General features: G+C 38.4%; 1 protein-coding gene across 6 annotated transcripts in view; it reads left to right on the forward strand.

The window, feature by feature from the left end:
• The first annotated feature begins 407 nt into the window (after nt 1–407).
• The window catches only part of Ccdc15 (coiled-coil domain containing 15), an 82,697-nt gene continuing 57,978 nt past the window's right edge, over nt 408–25,126 (forward strand). For 4 of the 6 annotated variants that reach the window (XM_052188694.1, XM_052188689.1, XM_052188690.1 and 1 more), the window contains exons 1-4: nt 415–1,038; nt 6,333–6,482; nt 7,649–7,840; nt 20,441–20,554. In XM_052188694.1, coding sequence (XP_052044654.1) covers nt 859–1,038; nt 6,333–6,482; nt 7,649–7,840; nt 20,441–20,554 — 636 coding nt within the window. In that variant the 5' untranslated portion in view covers nt 415–858. Of the gene's footprint in view, nt 1,039–6,332; nt 6,483–7,648; nt 7,841–20,440; nt 20,555–25,126 lie in introns of all 6 variants that reach the window. The other 2 variants (XM_052188688.1, XM_052188691.1) reach the window with 2 other exon arrangements.

Genomic DNA, 25,126 nt, shown 5'->3' on the forward strand with positions numbered 1-25,126 from the left:
CAGTTTTTTATATTGTGGTGACCCTCAACCATAAAATTTGGTTGCGACTTCATAACTGTAAGTTTGCTCCTGCCGTGAATTGTAATGTAAGTATCTCATTGTAGGATATCTGATATGCGACCGCACAATGTGGGGGCGGCCCTCAGGTTGAGAACTGCTGTGTCTTTTCCCGAGATTTCCTCAACGGTGACCGCTTACTCGCTTGTTCAACAAGTCAGAGCTCACAGTGAGATTTGAGACCACTACAGCGCCAGCGTCCACACACCGGCGGAGTCTAAGTCTCTGCGGTTTCCCCAACACGCCCTCGCTCTCCCAACCAAAGGGCAGGAAGCGGACGTGACGTAACCCCAGCGCTCGAATCCCCGCCTTCCCCGCCCAGGGCGGGTGACGAATACGGAAGGGGCAGGGCGGACTTCCGCCGCGGTGTGGCAGTTTGCTGTTTGTCCATTGCGTAGCAGCCCGCGGAGTTTGAGTGTGAGCAGGTCCGGATCGCGGCGGGCTCCAGGCTTCCCAGGTCCCCTATCCAACTGCGCGGGTCTTACAGGAGCCCGCCTTCCTGCCCGGGCTTCAGACGCCACACCTCCTGTGCGCAGGCTTCTTAGGACCCAGGCTCCTACCGGGGCCGCAGGCACCCCCTCCAGCCCCCTGCGGTGGGCCGCAGTTCCGCGGTCATCTCTCGGACTTAATAATAAGTCTTGTCCCCAGTGCTCGCCTATGCTCACCTCCGGGCAGTTTCTCATCTCCCAAGTGAATCCTCGAGTCTTCGACCTCTCGTCTCCGTTCCTTCCAGAAAGTAATTTTTAGACCTTTCCCCTCGTCTTTATTTCTTGTCCCTCTTTCTCTTCTAACCAGAAGTCAATGCCAGGAGGTATGGCGCCCCTCAAGAAGCCTCGGAATCCCAACAAATTGCCCCTGGCTTTAAACCCCACGAAGAGCAAGGACGTTTTGGCAGTGCTGGCTGAGAGGAACCAGGCCATAGTACCAGTTGGGGCTTGGGTGGAACCTGCCTCACCAAATTGGTCGGGAATTCCAGCACATGTGAGTGTCAGTTGGCCCGATTACTGTGATCGCTGCCCGCCTTTTTTATTATTATTATTTTTTTTATTAGCCTCTAATTTTTGGTGCTTAAAGATGAACAGTTGGAGGATGCTGTTTCCATTCTGATACAGGTTATATTCTTGCGTCAAAATTATACAATAATGATGTATTTCCCAAAACTTGCTTCATCTTCAGTTGGCACAATCAAATATTACTTAGTTCCTTCTACATACCAGCAAGTGGACTAGTTTACTTCACAGACATGATTGTTTGCTGTGGAAGGCATAGGTACTGTGTACATCTTCCCGACGCTCTGTAACATAAGAAGAATGACAGTTGGTCACTCTTCAAATGTTAATTAGTTTCTCAGAGTTTATAAGTTTTTAAATGAAGACCCTGGCAAAATGAAATAAGAAATTGAAAGAAAGAGGTCAATCCTGACAGAAACTCTGAGGAAGTTATAAATTCCACGAGGACAAGGAACTTCTTGTTTATTCTTGTTTTGGGGTAAAGTAGGCCCTTCAGGTTGCTGAATGAATGAGGAAATAGGGTGGTAGTTGGCTGTAAAAGAATGGAAATGCAGTAAATGCAGATAGGGTAGAAGCATTTCAGGTGATGGGATGTTTCAAAAGTTTACACATGTAAATATTTGATTCTCTTGCTAACAAATGAGAGCCATTTTGCAAGGTTTTTGTTTGGCTTTGCTTAGAATTTCAACAGACCGTTCCTTAGCTTTGTTCAAATTTTATTGTGTATAGAGAACAAGCCAAGTTCCACACTCCTTTTTAAATTAAATAATATTGCCTAATATACATAGTATTTATGGAATGAATGTAGGAAATATGCAATGTTCTTAGAATATGCAAGGTACTAAACGTGGGTGATTTTAGAGGAAAAACAAGACATTTAAATATTACATAGGGATCTGGGAGGTGGCTTACAGGTAAAAATACTTGTGTGCTAGCCTGATGGACTGAAGTTCTAGTCCCGGAGTCCAGGCGTGAACTGGGTGGAGCCGTGTAATCCCCATAGTCCTGTGTGAGATGAGAGCTGGAGAGACCAGAGGATCTGCCGGGAGCTTGTGGCCTGGAGGGAAGCAGCAGAGAGCAGAGAGACCCTGTGTAGCTGGTCTCTGCTACTTTGCTGGTTCTTCTTTCTTTCACCCTTCTCCACCCCTTCTTTTCTAACCTTTCAACCCCCTGACACTAGACAACAACAACAACAACAAAAGATAGGGAGGAAAGGAAAGAGATCCTTGAGTAAAGTCAGGGGTTAGAAAGGGGGCAGCATTGCTAGTCTACTTTCTGTCTAGAGGCATCAAGTTCCTTGTGGCAAATTTGATCTTTTGTCATCAGGATATCTAATTTCTTCTTGTCTCTTCCTTGAACACAACTACTTAACAAACCCTAAACAACAACCAACTAACCAATGACCCAGCATGTTTTTCAGGGCCCTAACATTTGTATACCATACCCTTTGAAAAGTCCCCAGAATTCCAAACATTACACAGTTGTAGAAACTATCTGCAGCTGGCAAAGTCATGTCCCTGCTAGAGCACGAGGCATCTCATAGTCACCTGCTGTGGACAGTGTTCTGAAGTAGCTGTATATCTCTATACCTAAGATCAGAATGAAAACACATTCTCATAATTTTTTGTGTGTTTTTAGAGAAACTAAAACTCCAAAATGTCACTATAACTGTGCCTAAAACCAGGAAGAGAGCCAACTTCTGAAAAGTCCTCTAATCTCCACATATGAGATCATATTATCAAATGCACACATTTGTACACACATGTATACTTGTATACACTAAATTTTAAAAATGTTGGGCTAGAGAAATGGATGGTTCAGCAGTTAGAATTGGTTGCTCTTCGATAATTCTCAGCACCCATGTATGTGACAGCTAACATCTGTTTTTTAACTCCCAATTCTAGAGAATCTAAAGCTTCTGGTCCCTGAGGGCACTACAGACATGTAGTGTATAGACCAACACCCAAGCAAAACATGCATACACACTTAAAAGATTAAAAACTAATATAAAAAATTATAAATGGCTAGATATAGTGGTATGTGCCTTTTATTCTAGCACTGGGGAGGCAGCGACAGGTACATTTCTGAATTTGAGGACAGCTTGGTCTACGTAGGGCATTCTAAGTCAGACATGGTAAGACCCTATCTCAAACAAAACCGACTCCAAAATATTGATGCTCCCAGATTATAAGTGTTAATAACAATGCAATATAGTAAGTTAATTGTATTTATATTCATAGTGTATATAGTTACACATTCATTGATTTATGCTTACTTTGCTACCTTTTAGGAAGGAACTTAAAAGTTGGACTGCATGTGATTAAATACCAAGAATATCTCTCTTTTTGTTTTTGTTTTTTTTTTTTGTTTTTTTTTTTTTTGTTGTTGTTGTTTTTTTGTTTTTTGGATTTGGTTTTTTGGAGACAGGGTTTCTCTGTATAGCCCTGGCTGTCCTGGAACTCACTCTGTAGACCAGGCTGGCCTCGAACTCAGCAATCCACCTGCCTTTGCCTCCCAGAGTGCTGGAATTACAGGCGTGCACCACCACTGCCCGGCAAGAATATCTCTCTTAATCAAAGAAGAAAGATATGACTAGGTTGGTTGGGAAAGTTTAAAAGAATCTGTATAAGTAGATATGAGGTGATTCTCCTATGAAGGGGATTAAAGACAGTAGGAAGTAAGGAAGTGGCTTTAAAAGGTGGGTTAGGCTGGCTGAGGGAAGGTTTAGTGGAAGGATGGAGGCTGACAGGATTTGAAGATAAGGGGAAACTATAGAAAGTCTTGACTTTATTCACTATTTAATATTTATAAATAAGTTCCATAATCAAGCTGTTTTGATTAGATTAATTGCTTCAAAGTTTTAAGGGTTAGGGAGAGATTAGATTGAGAGGAACAAATTAGAATAAATTAAGACAATTTAGACATACGGCATAACAGAATTTCTTTAGTAATGGGGAATGGAGGAAGGGAATACCTTGAAAAGGGTGTGTGAAGTAGGAATCAGTAAGTAAGAGTTGGTACAAAGTTCTGTTATTACTGAAGTCAGTATACTCTAACAAACTTTATTCCATCTGTTTATGTCTGCGTGTAGTGCAGAGGCCTGAAGGTTTGTAGACATTGGCTCTTTCCTCCCAGCACAGTTTGGAGCTTGGCGATGGACTCAGCTCCTCAGAGCCTTTACCTGCTGAGCTATCTCACTGCCCAATACACCTTTTTAATAACTAAGCCCCCTTTAATCCCCCAGTAGTATTATACTGCTCAAAATCTTTTACCATAACACCCTTCTTCTTTAAGTTCTCATATAGTCAGAATATTAAAGTCTTGAAACACATACAAATTGTCTCCTTTCCTCCCTTTAAATAATTCTACAATCAGTTCCAGACAAAGGGAGTTTGATCAAGCATCTGGTAGAACTCTTTATTACTAAAATATTGGAAATCCATTCTTACTAATAGCCCTGACACTGTCAATTTAGAAACACAGTAAATAGTTACTTCTAAAGCTTGTCTTCTTTAAGGGCATTCCTATTCTAAAGAAGAATTTGACATTTCAAGGTTTGTAAAAGCCTCATAGCTTCAGAAATTCATTTCTCTTTGATAATTAAATTACTGGTAAATTAAATTAATTTGGTAAGTTATACTATTATGAAAAGTCACTGTAGCTGGGTGGTGGTTGCACATGCCTTTAATCCCAGCACTTGGGAGACAGAGGCAGGTAGATTTCTGAGTTCGAGGCCAGCCTGGTCTACAGAGTGAATTCAAGGGCAGCTAGGGCTAAACAGAGAAACACTGTCTGGAAAAAAACAAAACAAAAAAATAAAACAAAACAAAAAAGAAGAAGAAGAAGAAGAAGAAACAACATTACTGTGGTCTTATATATGATTTCTCTCACATGTTAACCCTCCCTCTCCTTATCTTTTGTCATATAACAAATCACATCAGAACATAGTGGCGTAAAGCAGGTAATGCTGTGCATCAGAGTTTACATAGGAGAGTGTGCCTTGTCTTACATGCTTCAGTGTCCTGGGCCTCAGCTGAGGGCTTAAGTAACTGGATAGTTGAGACATCTTAATGGGTCTGCATGTTAAAGTTCTTAGTTCTTTGAAAGCTGTAATGTCCAGTAAGGCTTTTTCATGTGTGTGGACTTGGCCCTACGATGGTTAGAATACCTGGGGCTGGCTGGACATCTTTCCACATCATATGCTAATTTGGCTAGTTGTGCTTCCCTCCAACATGGGAGTCTTAGAGTAGTCAGACTTCTTTTGTGATACTGGCTTTCCCCACAGTAGGCATTCCAGAGTTCCAGTAGAAGTTGCTTAATGATCTTGTTGGGGAAGTCATAGACCCAATGCTTCTGCCTCATTCTGTTGTTTATACAAAGATAAAATTCAGTGTGGGAAACGACTAGGCAATATCATCAATACCAAGAGACTTGACTTATTTAGGTTAAGTTATATCATTTTTGAAGAATAATTTCTATATAATTTAAGCATTAATTCTATCATATGTAAATTATCCAAAGAAAGGAGTGTTAAACATCTTCTGCTCTCAATTCATAATCTAGGAGGAGAGTTAATAAGTGCTACATTTTAATCATATTAAAATCACATTTAATCATTTAAATCATAATCACATATGAAATGTGCTGTAGCAAAGGGCCCATATGAAAGTGCTGGGATGCGGGATAGTTTTGAAGACTTAAGGAGGCCATTGCTAGGAGGGTGAAAGGAAAGCTAAGTTAAAAATGGAGTGAAAGGCACTTGGGAGACAGAGGCAGGAGTTTGAGGTAGCTGCATCTAGTGGTCTGTAGACTAGTTAGGGCTATCACAGTGACATGCCCCTTCCACCCACAGAGTATGGCTAATTCTAAGTATGAAGACATTGAACATTGGGAACATGTCTGGTGAATGGTGAGTCTGTGTACTTATATTAGGAACCATAACACAAATGGGTCAAAATCAGTTTCTTAAGAATTAATGAAGACATCTTTAGTTTTAGTTTAATAAAACATTAAAATTTGATACAAATATTCACGAATTCCATTTTTTTTTAAAACTTTTTCTGGTTTGCTTTGCGTTCTTGGGGCTCCTAACTACACTTAGATCAGTGGTTTCAAACTGTTATTTCCTTGCTCTTCTGGAGAGAGCAGATTATAGAATTGAGCTTTTCTTATTCACAATTATATGCTAATTTTTTTCTGTATTCATGAGTTCCTCATGGGCCAAATCAATGACATCTAAGTCACTTTCTATTTTTTTCATTAAAGACTTCAGCATACATAGTTGAAGAGGAAATAAAGGAACAGCAGCGAAGAAAGCAAGAGTCTCTGAGACATTTTCAGAGACAAGTCAGACAGCGGGTCAATCAGCAGGTTAAGCTGAGGAAAAAGCAACAACTTCACAAGTCGTACAAAGCAGTAAGTTCTGAAGCGGGGTCACGTGAATGGACACGCTGTGAGGCTGTAGCATGGTCACTTGATTTTGGTGGTTAAAAGTCCAAATTTCTACTTTGCATAACCAATTTTCATGTAGCGAAACTATTTTTATTTTTGTTCTATTCTGACTCGCTTTTTACCCCTTTCACTAAATATGTAAAAAAAAAAAAAAAAAACAACAACAACAACAACAACAAAAAAACAGGATTTTGGGTACAGATTTAAATTTGAATTCTTTGTCACCTAGCTATGTGACCTTGGACTAATTACTTCACTTTTCTAATTGCATAATAGTTTCCTTATTTATATAGTAGACAATTGCTGAGTATGGTGGCCCATACCTATAATCTCAGTACTTGGGAGGCTAAGGCAGGAGGATTGCCTAGACCTGGATTTCAGAATGAAACTCTGTGTCAAAAAAATCATCAGTATATACATGTGTATGATTTATGTATCTCCATATGATATATGTTATATATACATGATATTAAGTTTCTATAAACGAACAGAACAGATACGGAATTTATTAGAGTGACTTACAGTCTATGGTTTGACGTCTGTCTGCAGTGGAGAGGCCAGGGATCCTGTACTCATTCAATCCATGGGACTGGATGTATTTGCAGTCCCGGACTGGTGCTATAGTCCAGAGGATCCTTAGAGAGCTGCTACTCTTTGTTTAGTCTGTGCTGGAATCCCAGAGAAGTAGCTTCTGACACCAGCGAGTCAGCAACAGGATAGATGATCTTGCCAGCGAGAGTGAGAACAAGCAGGCAAGAAACCTTCCGGTTTCTTCTTCCATGTTTTTTTATGTGGGCTGCCACCAGAAGGTGGCCTGGATTTGGGGTGTGTCTTCCACCTCATCAAAGAAATCCTTCACAGTGTGCTCAGCTGCTTAGCTTTTAGTTGATTCCGGAAGTAGTAAAGGTGTCAGCCACAATTAGCTATCACAATATGATATGATACTTACAGGATTGTAGAGGAACTAGATGAGATAGCCTGCTTAAATTATTATCACGTTAGTTCCTCGTCAGCTGAGGCCTCCTTCCCCAACTCCCTTGTCCCAGTTGAAAATCTTATAGTTGCTAGAAGGTATTACTTATGTTACAATGGAATAGCATCTCATTTTGCCTCCTCTTTCCTTTGTGTAGGCAGAAAAGGAAGGCTCTATAGTCATGCGGTATTCAGATTCGGCATATTTAACTTCTAAAAGGACAAGTGTTTTCCCTAGCAATTTGAGTGCTGCTGTTGGAAGTTTTAGGTTACCCACTTCCCAGGTGCTTGGTGATGCAACAGAAGATGGAGAGAATCAGAATCAGTTATTTCAACAACAAGCTCAAGCTGTAAGTACAGGTACATTTTGTTTTCTATTTTGATGTTTCCCTTCAGTCCTCTAATGTATAGAGACGATATGTTCAGGGTATAAAACAGATATTAGTTGACCTATTGAGCTTTCCTTTTTCTCCTGTGTATGGGCTTCTTGGGTGTGTGTATGTCTGTGTGTATATGCGTGTACATGTGTAGGCTTGAGTTTCACATCAGTTGACTTTCTCAGTCACTCTCCACCTTATATATTGAGGCAGGGTGTCTTACTGAACTTGGTGCCCACTCCCTATCTCTGACTCCCCTATGTGGGGTCTGCCTTTTTAGATAGCTTCTGCTCTTCACAGTTGCACAGCCAGCTGAGCTCTCCTGCCGCTTCAAACATTTTTTTTTTTTTGGCCACTTTTCATTTATTAAAAATGGGATAGTGTCTATTTTCAGTTTTAAAAAATTGTTTATTTATGGATTGAATGGCTGGTTGGTTGATAATGTCTTGCTGTGTAGCTTAGGCTGATGTGAGACACACAGTCATCTATCACCCAAGTACTGGGGTTATAAAGACACACATTTACACAGCACTGCAGAGGCAAAGGTAGGCAGGTCTCTTAGTTCAAGGCCAACCTGGTTTGCAGAGGAAGTTCCAGGATAGGCAAGCTTAGGCAGTGAAGGTAACTATCAAAACCAGTAAGCTAATAAAGATACAATTGCATGAGGGGGCCATGTTCCAGCCCCAGCAAGCAGAACCTGGCAGCTTCAGCCACGTGTTTCTAGCTTTAGAGTCTAGAGGTCATGGAATTCTTCCTGAGAGACTGAGGAGAGACACAAACCAGGCATGTGTCAGGGGTGTGTCCCCGCTTGGAAGTTTAAAGAGGCCATTAGATGACACTGTGAAGGTGAGGCTTTGATTGCTTTGGCGACACCCTAGTATTGTAGATGACTAGTATCATGCGATATGTGCTGAGGAGAGCTGCCAGCAGGGAGCAGAAACAGCCCAAGAGAGAGAAGTATGCTGCAGTTAAGAAAGCTGACACGAGTTGGAGATCTGAAGAGCCTTGTGTATGGAGATACAGAGTTTGGAGCTTGCCCAGCTGGTTTTGGTCTTGCTTTGATCCAGTGTTTTCTCACTATGCTCCTTTCCTACCCTTCTGGAATGGGAATGTATGCCATGTCATTATATGTTGGAAATATGTAATCTGCTTTTCATTTTGATTTTATAGGGGATTATAGTTAAAAGATTGCATAAGTGTCAAGAGATTTTGAACTTTGGACTTTAAACAGTGGTGAGCCAGTTAAAGACCATAAGGACTTTTGAAGTTGGACTTAATGCCTTCCTGCATTATGATATGGCTACAAGCCTATAGTGACCAGGGAGTGGAATGTGGTAGTTTAAAAGAAGATGGCTCCCTTAGGCCTATAGGAAATGGCACTATTAGGAGGTGTGTCCTTGTTGGAGGAAGTGGTCATTGTGAGGAGGCTTTGAAGTCTCAGATGCTCAAGCCATACCTAGTATGGCAGTCATTTCTTAATGCCTGCTAATCTAGATGTAGAACTCGCAGCTACCTCTCCAACACCATGTCTGTCTGCATGCTTTCTGCCATGATAACAATGGACTAAACCTTTGAACTGAACACTAGACCCAATGAAATGTTTCCTTTATAAGAGTTGATGTGGTCATGATATTTCTTCACAGCAGTAAAACCCTAAGACTTGGTGCTTGACATGGTTGTGTCCATTCAGCAATGCACAGTCATTCAGAATTTCCTCATTTCCCACAGTGCTTGGTTATTATTGAATTGTCATCTATGTAGAAGTAGAGAAAGTATTAGGAGAGACATGCTATCATCTTCAAATCTTGTTCTTAAATTTCTTTTACCCCAAACTTTTTTCACTGTTTTATTTTAATTTTCCTTTTTAAGTTTGTAAATAGGAGCCAGACATTGTGATATATACTTATAGTCTTAGCTTTCAGGAATCAGGTCAGAAATATATAAAGTTTGAGGCCATACTGGGCCATGTAGACTTTGCCGTAATAAAAAAGAAAGAAAAGAACAAAATGAAGAATTTATTAAACTAGACTCTGGATACATTTTAAGCAATAGAAGAGTGAAGGATAGGTTCAGTCTTTACCATTATGATAATATCTATAAATTTTATTGTAATTGTAATAGAATTTTTTCTGACTTGAACACATGTAAGTGAGTCAGCATGTTGAGTGAACACATTATATGTGTTGAGCATTGTAGGGGGTACTAATAATATGTGAAGTAGAACCCTCTATGGGTTTATATTTCCAAAGAGATATACTAGAGTCTGTTATACCCCAAATATTGTGCCATGGGAATTCCAAAGTTTAAATTACAAGGGAAGAGTACAGGGAGAATTCCTGCAAGACAGAATTGAACTATTTATTTTGAATTGGTATGCTGAACTGAATTGATAAATTCAACATTTTGAGATAAGAACAGTAAAACATGTAGGATCTGTTTTGTGCTTGGTATCGTCTAGAATAAGTGATGAAGTTCATAGTTGGTATTTTGTGAAGAAAAAGAACAGAAATGAGGTGAGGTAGGAAATCAGGTTGTAAAGAACCTTAGTATTATGAAACTTTAAAAGTTTGTATACCTTCCTCCTCCTCCCCTTTTTTTCTTGAAAAGAGATGAGTTACTTAAGGATATTGGGCGACGTATTATTAATTAGGTCCTGTGAACTTTTGCCCACACAGCCAATAGTTGTTTTCATTCTTACTATTTCTATTGCACTTTTAATCCACTAGATGTCATTATGAAACCAAACAATGAAATTGTTGAAGCATTAACTCCTTTACTTTATCTAGGACCGATTACATAATGACAAATACAATTTAGTTTCTGAATGTTAGTGCACTTGTCAGTTTTTGTTTTTTTAAGCTGTACAAAAATAGAATAATGGGGTTGGGGTTTTAAGGTTTTTGTTTCTTAACTTTTTATTTTATTATTTAATATGATTGGGTATTTTGCCTGTATATGTATGTCTGTGCATTATGTGTTTTACAGTGCCTGAAGAGGCCAGAAGGAGGCATTGGAACCCCTGGAACTAGGGTTACAGAGGGTTGTGAGCGGTTGTGGGTGCTCAAACTTGAACTAGTGTCCTCGGGGAAGAGCAGCAGTCAGTGCTCCTAACTGCTAAGTTGTCTCTCCAGCTTCTGGCATTGATTTGGTTTAGTTTAGTTTAGTTTAGTTTGTTTTTTTTTCAAGACAAGGCTTCTCTTTGTAACAGCTCTGGCTGTCAAAGACCTCTGCCTGCCTCTGCCTGCCTCTATCTTGGGAGTGCTACCATGCCCAGCCAGCATTGGGTTTTAAAGCTTATCTGATGTTTAAATATTTTAAGGATAAAAATCACTTGGCATCTGGAATATACTTGATAATACAAACATCAGATATTGTCTTAATTATCTTGCTGTTGCCTTGATAAAATACCTTTACAAAAGCAACTTAAGGGAGAAAGGTTTTATTTTGGCTTATAGTTCAGGGCAGTAGTCCACAAGGTAGCAGGCAAGGAAGGGATGGTGGCACAAGCAGGAGGATGGCTGTTTACATTATGCCTGTGCTCAAAAAGCAGAGTCTGTAGGAAATGCAGCCATGCCAAAGCCTCAAGGCTCACCTCAAGTGACCTACTTCCTTCAGCAAAGCTCAGTCTCCTAAAGGTTTCATAACCTTCAACAGCACCTCCAGCTGGAGATCAAGTACTCAAACATATGAGCTTATGTGAAACATTTGACAGTCAAACCACAGGATGTAGAGAGTTATAGGTAAGGCAGGTTTGTCTAGGAGTTAATGCTAAATCTGGGTAATATGCTTGAATTTTATGTACTTAATTATACTTAAATGGAAGGAAGGAGGGAAGGAGAAAAGGAAGGAAGGAAGGAATTGGCTGTAGAGATTGTTCATAGGTTAAGGCTGCTCATCCAAAGGACTCAGGTTCAATTCCCAGCATTCACATGGCAGCTCACACCTGTGATTCCAGTTCCAGAAAATCTGATGCCCTCTTTGGCCCTCTGCAGGCACTGAACACACATGGCACATGGAAGTACAATGCCCATACACATAAAACTAAAATGAATAAATTATAAAAAAGCAAAACAAAAGCAAAACCACACTCAAGCATATAAAATAAATAATTCTAACACTCTTTTGAAAGGTGAATAAATAACATTTTTAGAGGCCAGTGACTCAGAGTAGGAAGGCACTCGCTGCCAAACCTAATGATCTGAGTTCAAGCTCAAAGACCCACATAGTGAAAGGAGAAAACTAATTTCTGCAGACTGTCTTCTGGCCTCTGTACTTCAACTGTGACTTGGTAGGGACATTTGTTTCAACAGGGAAAGGTGCTTGGCACCAGGCCCGATGACTTGAGTTTGATATCTGGGACTCATATGGCGGAGGGAGAGAACCAACTCCTCCAAGTTGTCCTCAGTCCTTCCAGCATTGGTGCACATGTGCGCAAACACACACACATACACACACACACACACACACACACACACACACACAAATAATAAATTAACTGAAGTAAAATAAAAAAAAAATGTGTTTTGGCTAGTTTTCTTCTTTGTCTTACTACCCAACCTTCTTCTAATATTTGATATTCTCTACCTATTGAGTGGCCAAATGTGATTAGGATCAGAAACTAAGGAACCAGAGCTACAGAGTGGGAAGAAGTTCCAAGTGGCCATTTCTTCTTTTAATATGCATTTTCATGGTACCTAAGGTTTTTGAGCATTTGAAAAAAAATACTTCCTGCCATTTGTATTTTTCCTTTTGAGAACTGTCTGCAGTTCATTTGTCCTTTTATTTATTTACACGAGATTTCCCTCTTGTAGCGTTTAACTTTTTCAGTTCTTTTCTTAGTACTGATATTTATCCTTATAGATTTGGATGTTGTGGTGTCTCTTGGTTGTTTCATTTAACTGTATTTTCATTCTTATCATATAACACATTTATCTTTAGATTGTGTAGTTTAGCACTGTTTCTTTTCAGACTATCATGGTTTGTTGTAGTTTTCTGTTTCTCACTGAATATTTTGCTATCTTGTTTTTTAAAAAATAGCTTTTTGGGTAGTATATACAGTAATTAATTTCATTATGAGATTTGTATGTTTATTGCTGTAGCTTGCTCTCAATTGCTCTCTTCTGCTGCTTTCTGTTCTCTATCCTCTCTTGTGCTAGTCTGCCTGTCCCCACTTTTTCTCTCTCTAAAACCTAGGTACTTTAGAAGTGAAAATGTGGTATTTTGTTCCTTTCCTTATTATCTTCTTGTTCTTCTCGCCATTTTAGACCTCTTCTTCTTTCTTAACCCCCTTTACTTTCATATTGTGTTTATGTGGTGTTCACACACACATGTGTGTGTACAGATTGTATGTGTACATTGATTTTGTATATAAGAAAAAATGTGATAATGCACTTGTCTGAGTCTTGTTTCATTTAGCATGGTGATCTCCAGTTCCAGCCAGGTGTAAATGGCATTTCATTACTTTTTATGGATGAATACAATTCCAATGTGTATATCTATCATATATTTTCTCCATTCATTGATAAGTGTTTAGGCAGGCCTTCTATCTTGGTTATTGTAAATAGTGTGCAGTAATAAAATGGCTGTGTTACCATCTCTGTGGTATACTGACTTAGGTTCCTCTGGGTGTAGTCACAGAAATGCTGGAGCTGGCTCACTTGTTAGCTCTGTTTTTAGTTTTTGAGATACTACCTACTGATATTTTCATAGTGGATGCAGTTTGTGTTCTACCAAAAATATATAATAGTCCTTCCCTCTTACATCTTTGCCAGCATTCTAAGTGGGTTTAGATGGAATCTCAGAGCAGTTTTTCTTCTTTTAATATGCATTTTCATGGTACCTAAGGTTTTTGAGCATTTGAAAACATACTTCCTACCATTTGTATTTTTCCTTTTGAGAACTGTCTGCAGTTCATTTGTCCTTTTATTTATTTACACAAGACTCCCCTCTTGTAGCGTTTAACTTTTTCAGTTCTTTATAGATTTGAGGTAGCAATCCTGTCAGTTGAGTAGCCAGTAATGGTTTTCTCTTGTTCTGCAAGGGAAAGCAGTCTGCTGATGGCTTCTTGTGCTATATAGAAGTTTTTTTTTTTTTTTTTTTTTTTTTTTTTTTTTTTTTTTTTTAATCTCATGCAATCCTGCTTGTCAATTAATTCTTGGAAGTATTTTCTGTGGTATTGGACTGCTTTTAGAAAGTTCTTAAAAATCTTTTTTAAATTATTTTTTCATGTTCTTTTTTTTTTTTTTTAGATCCATTTACTTATTATATGTAAGTGCACTGTAGCCAGAAGAGGGCATCAGATCTCTTTACCAGATGGTTGTAAGCCACCATGTGGGTGCTGGGATTTGAACTCTTGACCTTCAGAAGAGCACTCAGTGCTCTTACCCACTGAGCCATCTCTCCAGCCCAGTTCTTACAAATCTTGAAGTGTTTGCTGTGGTTTCCTCTAACAGTTGAATTTCAGGTCTCATATAAAGATCTTATATTTGATCCATTTTTTAAATTTTTATTTATTTGTTTATTTTGGTGCAGGAATGTCATGAATTTAGTTTCTTTCTTTTACATCCTATGTTGTCTCTATTCCCTCATTATGCCACCAGATTTCTATTCTTTATTTTTCCTGGAAATAATTGCTTTTGTAGTTAAGATTTATTTTTTATTTATTTTGGTTATGTATGTCTGTGTGTGGGTTCAAGGAATCTAGAAAAGGACATCAGATCCCGAGCCAGAGTTAAAGGCAGTTGTGAGCCATCCACCTGATGTGAGTCCTCGGAACTAAACTCAGGTCTGGAAGAGAAACCAGCACTCTTAGTCATTAAGCCATCTCTCTTAACTACTTAAATGAGGTGAAATAATTATTATATTATCTGTAAGGTGCTGTCTCATTTTTCTCTATCTGTGCTAAGATACCATGACCTAGGTAACTTACAGAAGAAATAGTTTGTTGGGGCTCATAGTTTCAGAGTGAGTCCATGACCATCATGTTGGGAGGAATGGTAGCAGGCAGGCAGGCAGGCAGGCATTGTGCTGGAGCAGTAGGGAGTCAGGGAGAAGAGGGAGAGAGGAGAGCGTTCTAGTTAGGAATGGTTCAGGCTTTCTAATCCTAAAAGTCCACCCCAAATGACATACCTCCCTCAAGAAGACCACACCTCTTAACCCTTCTCACACAGTTACATCAACTTGGCACCAAGCATTCAGATATACTCGCCTGTGGGGAGTATATCATTTTCATTCAAACCACCACAGGTTCCATTCAGGTAATTCAGGCCAACCCAAGCAAGAGACGAGTTTGCATCAAGAATATACACAGTTGGTACCGAAGAGATTGCATATTGGTCCTTCATAGTCAATATCAGGCTTACTACATGAGACCTTACATCATACTCACTCCCCTACTTTAAAAAATCAGTATAATTTGCAAATTACTGCATTATATTTAAATAAGTTCAACTTTGGTTAGCTATTATGGCATTGCACATATCTTAAATTGATAATGAGTTCCATAGCAACAAAGTAGGGTAGCATTTTTTAGCATTTAGGTTAGCAATATTAATCCCTATCTATGACCTAAATAGTTCTATTATTTTTAGTTCAGTTATGTATAAATTCTGTCTTTCCAATGAGCAGAATCACATGTGAAGGGGGCATAAAAAGAGAGAGAGGGGTTTAGAGAGTGTGGCACGGTGGTGTGAGGGAAGGGAAGGGAAGGGAAGGGAAGGGAAGGGAAGGGAAGGGGGTGCCTAGGCGGGCCCATGGCCATGACCACGTGGAGAGAGGGGGAGGGGAGGAGAGCCCAAGAGGGGCTGAGAGGAGAGAGTGCCAAGAGGCAAGAGCACTCTCATGAGTGATGAGAGAGATCAATGAGAGAGCTATGAGAGAGAGAGAGAGAGAGAGAGAGAGAGAGAGAGAGAGAGAGAGGGAGGAGGAGAGAGGAGAGGAGAGGCAAGTAGCCCTTTTATAGTGGGCCAGGTCTATGGGGCGCAGCATACCTGGCTGTTGCCAGGTAAGTGTGGGGTGGAGTTTAGACAGAATACTAACAACATGGACAAATTAAAAGAGCTAAAGAAAAAAATAATAAACATTGTTAAATTTTACCCTGTATACTTGCTGATTGCTTTAAATTTGTTTTATAATGTAATAATACTGGTCTAGATTTTGACTTTTTTTTTTTAATGGTTTTAGAACTTTATTGTAGAAAAGTAGAGAGAGAAGGTAGAGAAGTAGAGGCTGGCCTTGGCCATGTTGAGGCCATGGAGGGGGGGAAGGGAAAGGGCGGCAGGGGGAGGGGACAAGAGAGTGAAAGAAGAGAGAGGGGAGCAAGAGCAAGAGTTTGACATTTAAATCAACATTTGTATATATACTATAATTTTTATTTCATCAGGCTAAAGTCTTTTTGCTAATGAGTAAAACTGCTTTAGAGCATGATAGATTTTTTTCTGTTTTTGTTACATGTAAAAGACACTGTACCAAGACCTGTATTACTTGATATGCAGCTATTTGGCCACTGTTTCAAGCAGCTAAGGCTGGGGAGGAGTTTGTCAATCTCCAGTAGAGCTTGTGAAATACCTGTTTTCCTCAGAAGACACTGGAAATGGCCCTCTATCAGACAGAAAGAGGATAGTGTCTCTTAAGAGTTAGTGTAAGTGAACGTTTGTTGACTGATGTTTCTATTGGATGGAAGAAAGCGTAGGCATGTGTTCTCTAGGATATGTCTAAGGTCTGAAATAGTATGTATATGTAGTTGTGTACACAAATAAAAGAATAAAGTGTATGTAATATCCATATTTTAAAAACAGAAATACTCTGCCCATTTCTCCCTCCTCAAAAACAACTAATAAGCTGTTCTGTGAGAAAACTTTAGCTGGGGAGATTCAACACACAGCTCTACTCATCCTAGTTAGGGGACACATAACAAACAGATACCATCAAAGTCCAATTTGATGAAGAAGTGTGTTTTATTAGGGTTACTTACAGAAGCAGAGGGAGGGGCTACTAACAGGAATAGAAAGATTCAAAGAGAACTCCCCAGCATGGGTGACAGCTCACTCAGCGGGGAACTGGAGAACACTGCAAAGCCTTCAGGCAGCTCCACAGGTTGGAGAGTGTCCTTCCCAGGTATCTCAGTTGGGCTGAATCTTTTCTAATCTAGTTGGTCTGGTCTGAGTTTCCTTGTGGATTTTCTTCTCGGAGAGTCTTCTTCAAAGCTCAGCTTGTTTGGGTCTCCGGCAGCTGAGTTTTCTAGTCTTCCGTGCATCTCAGCTTCGGTCAGAAGAAGATGCTCAGACTTTATTGCTTACTTTGGGAGAGGCCTAGTGAATCTGGTCAATTCAGCTACTTTGAGTTGCTTACCATCCTGTTTAAAGGCGTCCCTGCAGGATGGGGAATGTTTCAATTTTAGAGGAAACTGTTAGCATACATAAGCATATGTTAGGGAGTGCCACTGATGTCCCGTAGGAGAGGGGACAGTCTGGCCTCTTTTCTTCCCTCTTCATTTCATTACGCATGTACTTTACACCTCTTACCCTGTCTTTATAGTACTATATTATAATTTTGTTTAGATTGAGATTGAGCACAGCTGAATGTGGTAACTGCAATTACTTTTTTATCTGGACTTATATTATTTTTTATTTGTTAGGTTTTCTGTACAGTTTTGAATTTTTCATTTCCAGTAGGTAATTGTTTGATTTTTTAAATTACTGTTTATGTTGATGCATGTGTTGCAGAGTGGGGCTCATGGAGGTCAGAAGAAGGGGTCAGTTCTTTGGAGCTAAAGTTAAGGCAGTTGTAAGTTGCTGCACATGGGTGCTGGAACTAAACTCAGGCCCTTTGGAAGAAGAATATGTGCTCTTAGAGCAGCCAAGCCATTTCAGGATCTTACGTGTTTGTTTTGAGGCAGAGTCTTACATAGCTGAGGTTTTTCTGGAATTTACTACTTAGCAGAGGCTGGCCTTGGGATTGTAGCAATCCTATTGCCGGAATCTCCCAAGTGCTGGGACTCCATCAAGCAAGTTTAAGTCTTGGTTAATCATTTAGTGCAAGTATGTTATAATAAGTAATAGGTGGTAAAAGGATGAGTTATGTGTCTAGTTTTATATAAAAACTTTATATAAATACTTTAAAGTTTGTATTTTGAATATACTTTTAAACATATACATGTAAGTACATTCACATAGTAATTATCATTATCTTGCGATACAAGCGTTCTTTTATACTAGTTTCTTTTAATTATTAAATAATTTTATACTAGTAATAGCTATTTTCTGTTTTTTGTGTGTTGTGTACATCCAGATTACACAATTTAAATGGTTTCAAGTATCAGAAATGTATTTGTTCATGGTTCTAGACTCTAGATATCTAAACTTGATCCTAATCAAGGTAGCAGTAGTATCACACACCTATGGATTTTAGAAAATATGTTCCTTTTCTTCTCCAGCTTTTGGTGTTTATCCACTGCCATGGTTTTGCTTGTAGCTATAGTCTATCAGCCTTTGTGTGCATCTTCACATTATCTCCTCCTTGCTACTGTTCTCTTACAAGGACACTTGTGATGGCAGTTAGTGCCCATGTGGATAATCTGAGATTGTTTCCGTATATCAGTGTTCTTATCCAAACCTGCAAGGACTCTGTTTTTCCTTATAAAGTGTCATTTAGAGTTCTAGGGATTGGGATGTAGTATTTTTGGATAGTCAGTATTCAGACTCTTAAAGTGTCATTGAAAAGTGTTTCACAAGATTTAAGTTTGGCAAAGTGTTAGGGGAGTGAAAGAGAAACAGAACACAGTGCTTTTTCTGGCTGCTGGACCAGTTGAAAAACCTACTTATGACTCAGACTCTAAAAGAAATTAGCAATTGATGGGAAATGAGGATTTTAAACACCTGTTTTTAGATACTTTACAACAGACTACAACAGAAATTTGGAATACTTGGCCTAGTGATCCAGTGGGTCATTGAAACTTATTTTACTTGACAGTAAATAATGCAGCACATGGCTCACTTTAACTCCAACTGCACAGAATGTGTGTTTGCATTGTGAATGGCTGCCTTGATTTCTGTAGCCACTCTGCACTTGATCCAGAAGTCTTCCTTTTGGTAGAATAAAGAGTAATGCTTCAAATTGTTTTATCTGGCTAGAAGTGTAGCTCGCTGGAAGCAAGGATTAAGGAGAGAAGATATACTGTGGAATGTAGGTCTGGTAGTAAGAGTGTTTTTTGTTTTTATCATTAGCTCATTATTAGTAAAAATTATATAGTATTGATTACTATATTGGTAAGTCACAATTTTCTTCAAGGAAGACTTGATACCATTAGCACTTTTTTAATGAGTGGATTAGAAATATTCCTAGCTTTGCTATAATTCCTTTAGTGTAGAGATGCTTATCCTTTACCTAATGCCTTATTTATCCTAAAATTAAAAGATACATAGGCTCTTTTTCTTCTAAGTGAAGAAAATCTTCTTTGAAGATTTAAGAGAGATAAAATAGGTTGTGCTATTGTAAAAGAAAATAGTCATGTGCTAAAATCACTAGAATAAGGAGTAAATGTAAAACTGTGTGATGGTCACATATCAGTTATTTCTTAGAATAATTCAAACAAATTGGTTCTTTTATACACATGTTCAGTCTCCATGAACTTAATGTGATGGTTAGCCTTCATTGTCAACTTGACACACTTTAGAATCACCCCGGGAGAGAGTTTCAGTGAGGGAATATCTGCATTAGGTTGGCCTGTGCACATGTCTGTGGAGGGTGTTTCAATTAAGTTTATTGATGTGGAAAGACCCAGCCCACTGAGGGTGTAGGTACCATTCCCTAGGCCAGGGGCTGAATTATAACAAGAAAGGAGAAATCAAAATGATTACAAGCAAGGAATCAAGTGAGCATGTATGCATTCGTTTCTTTCTGTTCCTGGCTACAATGTGGCTAGCTCTTTGAGTTTCCTGCCTTGGTTTCCCTACAATGATATAGTATAACCTGGAGTTTTAAGATGAAATAAACCACTATTCCCACCCCTACTTCAATCCCTGAGTTGCCTTTGTCAGGTTATTTTTATCACAACAGCAGAAGAAATAATATTTCGGATATTTAGGAAGGCTTCCTGGATGAAAAGGAAATCTGAGAAAAGGCTAATGTTAGTTTCATGTAGTGTTAGTTAGATTCATGTAAATAAGGACGTAAGAGTTTTAGGGGAACTAGGTATGGATACTAGGTATTATAGGAAGGAGTAATAAAAACATTAATGCAAGATGAATAAAGGTAAGGAATGTACTTGGTCAGTAATTTCTAAGTATATTTAGATATTTGGCATTCATGTATAAAACATATATCATTTAAAATAGATTTGATTAATAAACTTTAAATCAAGTCATGAAGTTGCTATTCTAAGATTTATCTTAGAATATTGGCAGCAGTATTATAAAGCACTACGAGCAGATTAAAGTCTCCTTTGCAAGTAATCCTCTTGTCCTAAGTCTGGCTTCTTTTAATAATAGAGACCTGATTTCCTGTTGGAACGACAGTGCATTTGGTATTAAGACTTTAACCTGTTTTTGTTTTCTTTTTTCCACCTTTCCCTGGCAGCTTAGTCAAACTATGAAACAGGCACGTCACCAACTGGCATCCTTTAAAACTGTGAGTGAAAAAAAGACATCAGTGTTTCCAAATGGTGGAAGGAAAAGTTCTCCCACCCAAGAGGTATATTAATTTCCAATATGCTGCTTTAAAAACATACATAAAAGGATAGTTAGCAATTTATTTTTATATCAACATAATTTAGAAATGCAAAATAATTGGAAGTAATCTTTAATAGGGAATGCTTGAATAAATTAAGACATATCTAAATACAGCCATTCTTTTTTTTATTTATTTATTTTATTTTATTTCATTTTATTTATTTATTTATTTATTTTTATTTACATTGCAAATGATTTCCCCTTTTCTGGGTCCCCACTCCCCGCAAGTCCCATAAGCCCTCTTCTGTCCCCCTATTCTTCCATCTACCCCTTCCCACTTCCCTGTTCTGGAATTCCCCTATACTCTTGCACTGAGTCTTTCCAGAACCAGGGCCCACTCCTCCATTCTTTTTGGACCTCATTTAATTTGTGGGCTGAGAAACACCTTAAGAAATGTTCAACATCATTAATCATTAGGGAAATCCAAATCAAAACAACCCTGAGATTTCACCTCACACCAGTCAGAATGGCTAAGGTCAAAAACTCAGGAAACAGCAGGTGTTGGCAAGGATGTGGAGAAAGAGGAACACTCCTCCACTGCTGGTGGGATTGCAAGATGGTGCAACCACTTTGGAAATCAGTCTGGAGGTTCCTCAGAAAACTGGGCATGTCATTTCCTGAGGACGCTGTTATACCACTACTGGGCATATATCCAGAGGATTCTTCAGCATGCAATAAGGACACATGCTCCACTATGTTCATAGCAGCCCTATTTGTAGTAGGCAGAAGCTGGAAAGAACCTAGATGTCCTTCAATGGAGGAATGGATACAAAAAATGTGATATATTTATACAATGGAGTACTATTCAGCCATTAGAAACAATGAATTCATGAAATTCTTAGACAAATGGATTGAGCTGGAGAACATCATACTAAGTGAGGTAACCCAGTCTCAAAAGATCAATCATGGTATGCACTCACTGATAAGTGGATATTAGCCTAGAAACTTTGAATCTTTTTTTTTTAAAGATTTATTTATTGTTATATATAAGTACACTGTAGCTGTCTTCAGACATGCCAGAAGAGGGCGTCAGATTTCATTACGGATGGTTGTGAGCCACCATGTGGTTGCTGGGATTTGAATTCGGAACCTTCGGAAGAGCAGTCAGTGCTCCTAACCACTGAGCCATCTCACCAGCCCAAAATACAGCCATTCTTTAAAAAAAAAAAAAAAAAAAAAAATTATGTGTTTGAATAGTTCCTGAAAATTAGGGAAAACTTTTAGCTGAAAAAAGTAGGATATACACTTACATATTCTGTAGTGTTAATTTAAAAGATATATGTGTTTATTTAACAAATGTTGACATTATGTTTGTGAAAATAAAGACAGATCTGTCAGGGGACTTCTGTACTAGTATGGAAATATATAATTAGTAAATAACCAGAATCTGAAATGAGAAGTTGTGTGTGATAAAGAAAATTGAAAGAAGGAGAGAATGCTGTGTGTACAAACATTTAGAATAGAAACATGGAAATGGTACAGGAAGTTAGGATTGCTCTTCCTTTCCTCCCTTGAACTTGCTGAGAATCAAATACAGGACCTCATAGTTTTGTATCATATTATAGAGGATTTTTATTTCCTTTTGTCTTTTTATTTCATAATATATATGTTTTACTTTCTAATAAGGAAATAGTAAATTTTATTTTTGTTTGTTTTTCAAGACAGGGTTTCTCTATGTAACCTTGGCTGTCTTGGAACTGACTTTGTAGATTAGGCTGGGCTTGAGCTCACAAAGATACCCCTGCCTCTGCCTCCCGAGGGCTGGGATTAAAGGTGTACCACCACTGCCCGGTGTGAGTACTATTTTTTAAATAAAGGAATTTAGTTTTTTTTTTTTTTTTTTTTTGAGACAGGGTTTCTCTGTGTAGCCCTGGCTGTCCTGGAACTCACTCTGTAGACCAGGCTGGCCTCGAACTCAGAAATCCACCTACCTCTGCCTCCCAAGTGTGGGGATTAAAGGCGTGCGCCACCACTGCCTGGCTATGAATTTAGTTCTAAACTTAAGTTTAGAATGCAGAATTAGAAACTAAGTGTAGATTCAAGCTTAAAAATATATTTAGGCCTATATTTGAAAAATGGCATTGTTTGGATGTCCTACTGATTTTAGATTTTACTAGATGGATGCTCAGTTCGTATGTTTTCATGTGTTTGCTCATTGACTTTGACATTCTGGTAGCATGTAGTAAAGCAGACACTTAGGCTTTTCAGTGTGTTTATGCCATAAATGGCTTCTCAGTTCTTTCCCAGTTTCAGTGCCTACTTGGCATATGGCGTGGACCATACACATTGTGTGTTGCTTAACTGCAGCAAGACAGACATTCAGGGAAATGTGCTGCTAGTCGACTTCCTTACTGTGTAAACTCATAATGCATATGTATACAAACCAAAGGTTACAACATCATTCATTAGGCAATAGTCTTATGGGACCCCCACCACATAGGTGGGCTTTTCTTTAAGTGTTGCAACATGGCCTTCAAAGACATCTGTCTCTAAGTTTGTAATTGGCTGGGTACTAAACTATGAATATCTTCCTCTTCAATATTAATTAAAACTTTAAAAATTAAATTTAAAAAGCAAATGGGCATCTATATGTTCACATATGGTAGCCCATCCTAGATATATAGTCACATGGTAACTTCTTCTTAGTATCCTGTTGTGACTTTTGAAATACCTTTTATTTTGTGCCTTGTTTCTTCTTAAGCCTCCCATGGATTCGGACTGTTAGAGTCTATTAGAAAAAGGATTGGACACTTTGTAACATGCCAGGAAAAAGGTGTTGTTAGTTCCTAGAGACTGATATTCTACATTGTTTGGAATATACTCAGACATTTCAATTGGTGTTTTTCCAGAGAAAATAGTGTTCACATAATTAATCCTGTAGAAGAGAGAATTAGTCCTGAGATAACATCCTTGTATAAACCAGTTTCACACGTCAGAGGTGCCATATGACAGTAATTTATTATTATGATGATAATGAGTTCAGGCTCGCTGCTTGTTTCCAGAGAATGTCATGTTCCTTTCCAGACTAAAGAATAGAAATAGATCCACTCCATATAACTGGGAATGATCTATGAAATTAGTGAAACTTTTCTTAGATTTATACTTTCATTATATTTGGCCCATGTTCTGCCTTCCCATATATGTGAAGCAGAAACTACCAATCAAAAAGAAATACATTGTAACCCAGTTAAGTTCTGCAGTCATTTTTTAAATTAGACTTTAGTGGCATTATTTGTTATTGTCATTCAAAATTTGAGATACAAGCACAGCATGTTCTTGCTTGACCCCTGTCAGATTGCCAAGACTGAAATTATGGTCTTCTGTAATCATTAGTGGCTAGAAGAAGCAGGTTACCATTTCCAAAGTTCTTCCAGTAAATTTTATTCCATATGTTGATGTGCGATTTATTTGTATGTTTGAAGTGCAAATAATATTTTTCCCTTTATTCTGAGTAACTGTTTATTCTAGATCATTCATAAAGATTGAGTATCATGAGGACATTGCTTTCTCTAGACCATTTATATATAGATTGGCTTGTTTTACCTCCCCAGAAAGCCCTTTTTTAGAAAACCAGCATATATCAAGATTAATAAATAAACAGAAGAAGAATCCCCCCCCCCCACGAGGTCCATTTAGGCACTTTAATTACGTTGTACTTAAATCAATTACAATGTAATTCCTTTAATTACAGAACTTTATAGAAAATCAAGTAGAGAAATGTAGATATAAATACTTACTGCCCATTTGTATCTCTTGTGAAGAAATGTCTATTGAAAAATTGTAATTGGATCATGTTTTTAATTGTAAAGGTTTATATGTTCTATGTTATGAATATTAGTTTATTAGAAAGTAAACATGTGACCTTCTCCAATTCTGTATACTATCATTTCACTTTATTAGTAGCATCATTTATAGGCTGCAAATTTTAGTTTTGGCGTGATCTAATTTGTTGTTGTCTTTTGCTGTTTGAACTTTTTGTGTTGTAGTTCTTACCCATTGATTGCCCATCATCAGGTTTTACTCCTAGGTCTAAGTACATTAGACTTTGGCTCTTACTTTAAGGTCTATATTCATCTTGAGTTGATTTTCATGAGAGAATTGAAGATGTTGTTCGCATCATTCTTTTTTCATTTGATGCCCAGTTGTCTTAATGCCATTTGCTAGAGTTGTTCTTTGCCCATTGAGTTGTCTTGGCACCCTTGTCAGATATCAGTTCACGATATCAGTTCACGTGTGGGTTTGTTTCTTACCCCTCATCTTTCTAATATCTGTGTTCTGTACGATTTGCTTGTTAATTCTGTTGGCTTTTTCTGTCTTGCTTTTTTATTTAAGCCAGCTGGCATTTTGATAGGGATTCTTGAGTCTGTAAATCAACCTGTAATCTGCAATGTTGGAAATGTGGCCATGGTGTGTGTGTGTGTGTGTGTGCATGTGTGTGTGTATTCAATAAGGTTTGAGGATATTTCCCAGGTTTGTTTCCACTTATGAGTTCATGTTGTTACCTTTAAGTTCTGGGATTACAGATTGTCTACCA

The sequence above is a fragment of the Apodemus sylvaticus genome, chromosome 7 (genome assembly GCF_947179515.1).
Source record: "Apodemus sylvaticus chromosome 7, mApoSyl1.1, whole genome shotgun sequence".
In the NCBI taxonomy this organism is placed as follows: Eukaryota; Metazoa; Chordata; class Mammalia; order Rodentia; family Muridae; genus Apodemus; species Apodemus sylvaticus.